The sequence below is a fragment of the Coenobita brevimanus genome, chromosome 45 (assembly GCF_032717465.1).
Source record: "Coenobita brevimanus isolate Jiangsu-jjx chromosome 45, ASM3271746v2, whole genome shotgun sequence".
Taxonomy (NCBI): Eukaryota; Metazoa; Arthropoda; class Malacostraca; order Decapoda; family Coenobitidae; genus Coenobita; species Coenobita brevimanus.
The window spans coordinates 25,341,245-25,348,476 of NC_136998.1; the positions used below are offsets into that span (position 1 = coordinate 25,341,245).

At 43.5% G+C, this 7,232-nt stretch overlaps 1 protein-coding gene across 1 annotated transcript; it reads left to right on the forward strand.

Moving 5' to 3' along the window:
* The first annotated feature begins 1,525 nt into the window (after positions 1–1,525).
* Positions 1,526–5,264, forward strand: LOC145398297 (uncharacterized). The gene is made up of 4 exons (XM_080271186.1): positions 1,526–1,673; positions 2,571–2,762; positions 4,590–4,699; positions 5,109–5,264. The coding sequence occupies exons 1-4, from the start codon at positions 1,553–1,555 to the stop codon at positions 5,154–5,156; spliced, it is 471 nt and encodes a 156-aa protein (XP_080127312.1). The 5' UTR covers positions 1,526–1,552; the 3' UTR covers positions 5,157–5,264.
* Positions 5,265–7,232: the final 1,968 nt, after the last annotated feature.

Sequence of the window (7,232 nt, forward strand, 5' to 3'; positions counted from 1 at the left end):
AGATCACGATGACACTTTGTTAATCACTCAATCAAGGTCTATAGCCATAATTTCATTACCTTATTCCCTCCTGGTAATATTCCGAAAAATACACTTGATGGGCTAAAGCTAAGCAGATTTCATTTCTTGTATAAACCACCTCTTTTTTTCGCTCAGTATCTTTTAACAGGAATATAGCTTTATCAATGAAATTAAAAATATATACCGGTGCCGGAAGTTGTTTGATCTTTGGTTCTCTTGGCATTATTTTTCTCTGACTTGGCATAAGATTGTCATCTCTCCATCGTGAATCGTGATTTGCAATAAGAGGTTAACTCTAGAATATGAAGACAGTAAAGAAAGAATGTAACGACGAAGCACTGTCATATCCTACCACTGAGTTACGTGAAATAAGCGACAAAAAGATGTAAATCTGGGACAAATTAAGGTTAAAAGGACTATACAGTAAGCACGTAACTTTACTAATTCCTCACTCTTCGCTCACGCTTCCCTCAGTTTTCATTTCCGTTCCCACACTTACTCCCCACTCATCCCTCACGCTCCCTTCCCATACCTGCTTCAGTGCCCACTCATCCCTCACGCTCCCTTCCCATACCTGCTTCAGTGCCCACTCATCCCTCACGCTCCCTTCCCATACCTGCTTCAGGGCCCACTCATCCCTCACGCTCCCTTCCCATACATGCTTCAGTGCCCACTCATCCCTCACGCTCCCTTCCCATACATGCTTCAGTGCCCACTCATCCCTCACGCTCCCTTCCCATACATGCTTCAGGGCCCACTCATCCCTCACGCTCCCGTCCCATACCTGCCTTACCACTTCCTCATTCACTGCCCACTCATCCCTCACGCTTCCTTCCCATACCTGCCTTACCACTTCCTCATTCACTGCCCACTCATCCCTCACGCTTCCTTCCCATACCTGCCTTACCACTTCCCCATTCACTGCCCACTCATCCCTCACGCTCCCTTCCCATACCTGCCTTACCACTCCCCCATTCACTGCCCACTCATCCCTCACGCTCCCTTCCCATACCTGCCTTACCACTCCCCCATTCACTGCCCACTCATCCCTCACGCTCCCTTCCCATACCTGCCTTACCACTCCCCCAATCACTGCCCACTCATCCCTCACGCTCCCTTCCCATACCTGCCTTACCACTCCCCCATTCACTGCCCACTCATCCCTCACGCTCCCTTCCTATACCTGCCTTACCACTTCCACACTCATTCCCCACTCATGTCCCATTCTCCCTCCCCCCCTTTTACATTCCTTCCCGGCTCTCCGAGACATTCCTCACTCATCCCCCATTTGACATCCCTTTACATTCCTTCCTGACTCCCACACACACACACTCCCCATTCACCACCTACTCTCAATCCACTTACCACTTCCCAACTCACTCCTCACACATCCTTCACTCTCCCTCCCCTTATTTGCTCTCAATCATTTCCCACTCACTCTCCACGGTACCTCCCTTCACCTCCCTTTCCCACTCCCACACTCACTCTTTCGCTCTCCTCTACAGGCACCACCACCACCACCACCACCACCATGCGCATGGCCATTCTCAGCCTCTTCGTCATGGGTCTTCTGGCCGGAGGAAGTCTGGCACAGAGTTTACTGCCCTGCAGCGGGTCCAACGTCTTCATTGACGTTGTTCTTCCTGGGATTCGTTAGTGGCTTTGTTTTGATTGCCGTCTGAATATCACTCTCATTCAATGGTTCTCCTTATAAAATGCATATTCAGTTTCATATTCATTGGCATACTCCCTGGTATCAGAAAGTATGAGATATAAAAGACACACACACACACACACACACACACACACACACACACACACATTCAGCAGTATTTACTGTATTCATTGATTCACTTACACATATCATTCACACAGGCACAAAACCTAACGCAGCTGAAAAACCGTTTTTACTATATACTCTCACTCCCTCAGTCTTAATTAACTCCCACAGACACTCGCACTCGCTTCAACCCATGCAGGTTCACTCATACTCTTAGGATGCTCCATCTCACTTATTCATTTACTCAAAACTTATGGAGATTAGTGAAAAACAGTTTTGGAGACGTTCCAACTCGGGTTCCTTCTCCAACTGTCAAAAGCTTATTATAAAAAAGTTCCTTTATTTGCATTATTTTACTCGTAATGGATGGGTCGAATCTACCAAAATCTGCATCACATAATACATTTAGATTTATATTCCTATGTTCTAAAGTCTAAAAAATTCACACAGCCAAAGCAGTATATGAGGAAGAGCCTTTCTTCGTCTCTCCCTCTCTGTCTCCCCGTTCTTTTCCGTTTATCTCAGTCTTCCTTTGCCTCCTCCATCACCTGCCCCTCTACTAACACCCTCCTTAACCCTCCACAGTCAAAGCAATAGGTGAAGGAGAGTATTCACTACCTCCAACTGTCTACCAATTCCTCTCCCCTTTTCTCCGTCCTTCCTGTGTCCTCCGCTGTCTCCCTCTTTCCTCCTCCCTCTTTCAGATGTCTTCCCTGCCTCCCTCTTTTCTCCCCGCCTCTAATAACCCCATTCTCCGAACCCTCTACAGTTGACATAGTATGTACGGGACCGGTTCTGTTACCCACGTGCCGGGCAAAGGTGTTAGGCTGCCTCCTGGAACTTGACATACTCTGCGGAGACCTCACCCAAGAACTGCTGGACACAGTAAAGGGAATTTTGACAGACTGCGTCGCAGAGTTGGGACTGGATGTGAACTTGGAACTTCTTGCTGAAATTACCCGTAATGTCACTCTGTTTTGCGCTGATTTTCATACTGTCATTCGTTTTACACTGATTTTCACAATGTCACTCTCTAACTTTCGCTGATTTTCATAATGTCACTCATTTTAACCTGATTTTCATATGGTCACTCTGTTTTATGCTGATTATCATAGTGCCACTTTGTTTTATGCTGATATTCATATTTACTCTGTTTTACGCTGATTTTCATATAGTAACAGTGTTACACTAATTTTCATACTCTGTTTTACTCTGTCATTCATCCCACTGCGTTATATTATGTGACTCTTTTAATCTGGCTCTCATACCCATGCTATACGTTATGTGATTAGCTTCCATACCTTAGCTTTATGTTGTGAGCTTCTGTTTTACTCTGACTCTCATATCCTGTACTTTTATGCAATTTTGTTTCGCTCTGGCGCCAAAACCACACCTTTAATTTATGTGATTCTGTTTTACTCTGGTTTGTGTTACTTTTGTGGTAGTACAATGACTTTTTCTTACATGTTACTCATTCCAGGTTGGTGGTACCGGAAAGACGGAGAAAACAACCTCAGTCACTCTCATTCTGTTTCTCAACTGTCTTATTTAATGGTCTACGTAATGCTATCTTAAAATTACTTCACACTCATCCTCTTCTTATTCAAGGTTTACCCCAGCTGCTTCACTTCTTGCCCTCACAGATGACTGGGAGAGTCGTTCTCCCTCAGGCCACATCATTCCAATTTACTTTATACCATACACGCTTCTCTTACTCCTGGATGGTCACATCTCTAGTTAAAAATGGGTTTCAGGACTATTCTTCCTCCTTCGTATAGAACTGATAATTTCCCTCATTAACTCCAGCTCGAATCTGTATACTGTCATCAACCTTCCACAAAACTATCTCTCTCTTGCCTATATCATAACATGCCCTGATCTGCCCATTCCACTGCACTACGTCTACTTTAACACCTCCCTCGTCTTTCAAGATCTTTCAATGTCCTTCCTCATTCCACCACGTCATCTAACTCCACATACAGACCTGGAGCACTTCAATACCAGCACTTCCACCTTTTTTCTGTCCCTAGTATTCAAAGATCGCTGATTGCATCAATACTGGACCGTTAGGGTCACTGCTTTCCTACCCTGACCTGTTCTTCCCCATGCTTCACAGTGCTCTAATATGCGTCTTCTCCTCTACTACGACTTACTGCAAGTCCCTTAGTTCTATCTGGTGCTTTGGTCATTGTTAAATTTCTAAAATACAACATTTCCTCCTGTTCTTTCGTGATCAAGCTTACATAACGTTCTACTCCATCTGTTTGTTAGATGTCATCACCTCGGCTTTCCTTGCATTCACCAAACTTCTTCACTTTAATATGAAGACTTATTTTCAGTTTACTTTGCCACACTGGACTCATCAAGAAGCTGAGTGTGGCTAATCTGTTTAATCATCTGGGTAATTTGTTTTCATTTGTGGTGTGGTAAATCTTCTTTATCTTCTGGCTAATTGGTTTTTATTTGTGAGACGTAGAATTCAGATAAGTATAAGACAGTAACGATGTCGATGACGAAGATATTACACTGATTCCTAAATAACTAGAGTGAGAAAGATTTATTCTCTCTCAGTCACACCTCCATCCAACATTCCCCCAAATGGCTCACCTGCCTTGCCTGCCCTGCCTTGCAAATTATGCTGCCCTTCAATGAATTCCTCTTCATTACCCTGCCTTGCATTCCTCTTCATTACCCTGTCCTGTCCTGCACTGTCCTGCATCCTTTCAAACATCAGGCAGCTTCCCTAATCACTTGACCTAATCGACCCTCTCCCCTTCCTCTACCATAGTCGACACATCACCTGAGGCGAACTTGGATGTCTTGGTAGAAATCTTCGGCCTTGATACCCTCCCGGCGGTCATCTCGTGTCTGCTGTCGAAGCTGAAGATACTAGGCTTTGTGAGTACGACAGATAGATATAGAAAAATTGATGGAGAGTGAGAGAGAGAGAGAGAGAGAGAGAGAGAGAGAATTATCTGTGTTTACTTTATAATAATAAAAATATGTATTAACATACGAAGCTTACTATCACGATCATTATCACTCTGTTGTTGAAATTTTATTTTGTGTTACATCGTAGTTGTTCTTTAACTGAAAAAAAAAAATAATCCATACCCTCTATAACTTATCTCTCACCGGAAAAAAAAAAAAATGCATAACGCCTGTAATTTCTCTCTCTCTCTCTCTCTCTCTCTCTCTCTCTCTCTCTCTCTCTTGAAAAAGATCTATAAGCCCTATACCCGATCTCTCGATCCTGAGAAAAAAGATCCATAACCCCCGTAACTATTTCCGTCTCTCTCCCTCACAGCTCGTCGACTTCATCTTGTGCGTGACTGGTATAATTCCTATTGGCTGAACACATGGAACCCGCTGAACCGACCTGAACCAACGTGAACCGGAACCAGGACCAATCTCCATTCTGTGTGTGTGTGTGTGTGTGTGTGTGTGTGTGTGTGTGTGTGTGTGTGTGTGTGTGTGTGTGTTATGAGTGTGTGTGTGCGCGCACGAGTGTGTATGTGAATAAATCCAAAGCAGCATCTTACATTGTTTTTATTACCTGACTAATACATAGATCATAATTATTTTTTACCCCGTTCTGAATAATGGTAATTTAACTGATAAAAAGTATCATGTAAATTCATTTCCACTGGAATTATAAGGAACGGTAATGTATAAATATATATAATTCCCTTTTCAACATAACCCTTAATGGTAGTTCTTCAAGGGAACACTGCTTTGTGTTGGTGCTGAAGCCTGTGCATTCCAGTCGTCAAAGGAACTATACTAATCAGGTGCAACCACACTGGGAAGTTTCTTTACTAGGGATCCGATGAAAAGTGTTCCCCTGACACTAAGTGCCTGAACTGGACATACGAGGCACCAACTCAAATCTTTTCTAGTAGTTCACCATCTTGCAGTCTATCAGGTTCTTTTCAATGGATAGACAACGAGTTGAGAGACGTTCGTATAACTGGTTAGCAAAGTTGCCCGGTTATATCGAAGTCACCACGTGAAGGGATCTCTGACAAGCACCAGCCTCATTCTAAACCACAAAGACGAGTTCCGTCAAACCCTGGTCCTTAATCTTCAGCAGCGATGGAGCAGATAACTTTGGCGTAGTCAGCGCTGATCCGCAGCAAGAGGTGTCAAGAATATAGGAATGTTTACAATCCAGGCGCCTTTGCAAACCAAACCTTGGGATGAGCAGTCGGCATGAAGAGTCCGGTCTTCTCTCCTGTTTTTCTCTCCATGGACTTTGTAAATCAGTGTGATGAGTCCGCAGCAACTGACAATGACGACACTGCCCGACCACATATAATATCATCAGTGTCGGCTGCTGCGGGTTTACCACACTGAGGCGAACGATGTCGTTGTACAGGAAACGTAGGAGTGTTTGGAGAGACATGGAAAAATACTGCTAGATGTTTCGTGGAATAAGAAAAAAAGAACCCTTCTTTTAAATGGATCAGACGAAAGTAGAAGATACAAGCAACCGAAAATCATAAATTTTCATGCAAGGAAGAAACAACCAAAGACCTAAAACCCCAAAAGTTCTTTATTACACGGAAAGCACAACACAACAATACAACATTTAAGATTCACTTATTCTGAGATGTGAGTGGGGTCATAAAGGAAAATACAGGTTGAAGAAGGCAGTTCCGGAGCTGAGCTGCTGCACACATGAATGATTAACAGTATCGGATAACTCTTGCATTAGACAGCTGGCGAGAGAGAAGGGTTGAGATCATGCTGCCAGAAATGTGCTACGCGCCTGCCAAAATGGACCAGGGGTGCAAATAGACGTTTTTGAAAATCACTGAAACAGCGACAGTACAAAGATATGATACAACACCGCAGAGAAGAGAGAGAGGTTGAGGGGAGTCAGTGAGAGAGAGGATGTTAATAGACGATAAGCCTTTGACTCCACCCTGTTTACAAGAACGGTATGTGGGGAACGACTCCAACCCCAAACATGCTAGATGTACTCCACACACGGGCGAATAAGACCCCTATACAAAGTCAACAGCTGTGTAGTGTAACGAAAACACGGAGTCGGTTTAGTACACTTAATCTCTTGGAAGGAGATTTTGCACGGCTTGTAGGATGATCCATCAAAGTTTCGTAGAATGAAAGATTAAAAAAAAAAAAAAGGATATTAAGAGACTGATGAACTGACCTTGGTATTCTTAAAAATTAAGGGATGCTCCTGTGGAAGATTTGAGTGAGACGGAGGGAGTATATACTGAATTTTTGATGTATATATATATATATATATATAGATAGATAGATAGATAGATAGATGTACCCAATTAGAAATGGTAGTCAAGTCAAGAGTAGTCAGCCACAGCTTCATCACATCATTACTGAGCTGAAGTAACGGACACCGAAACAAGCATTTAGGAATGTGTAAGGTGGAGTCATCTGAGTGAGA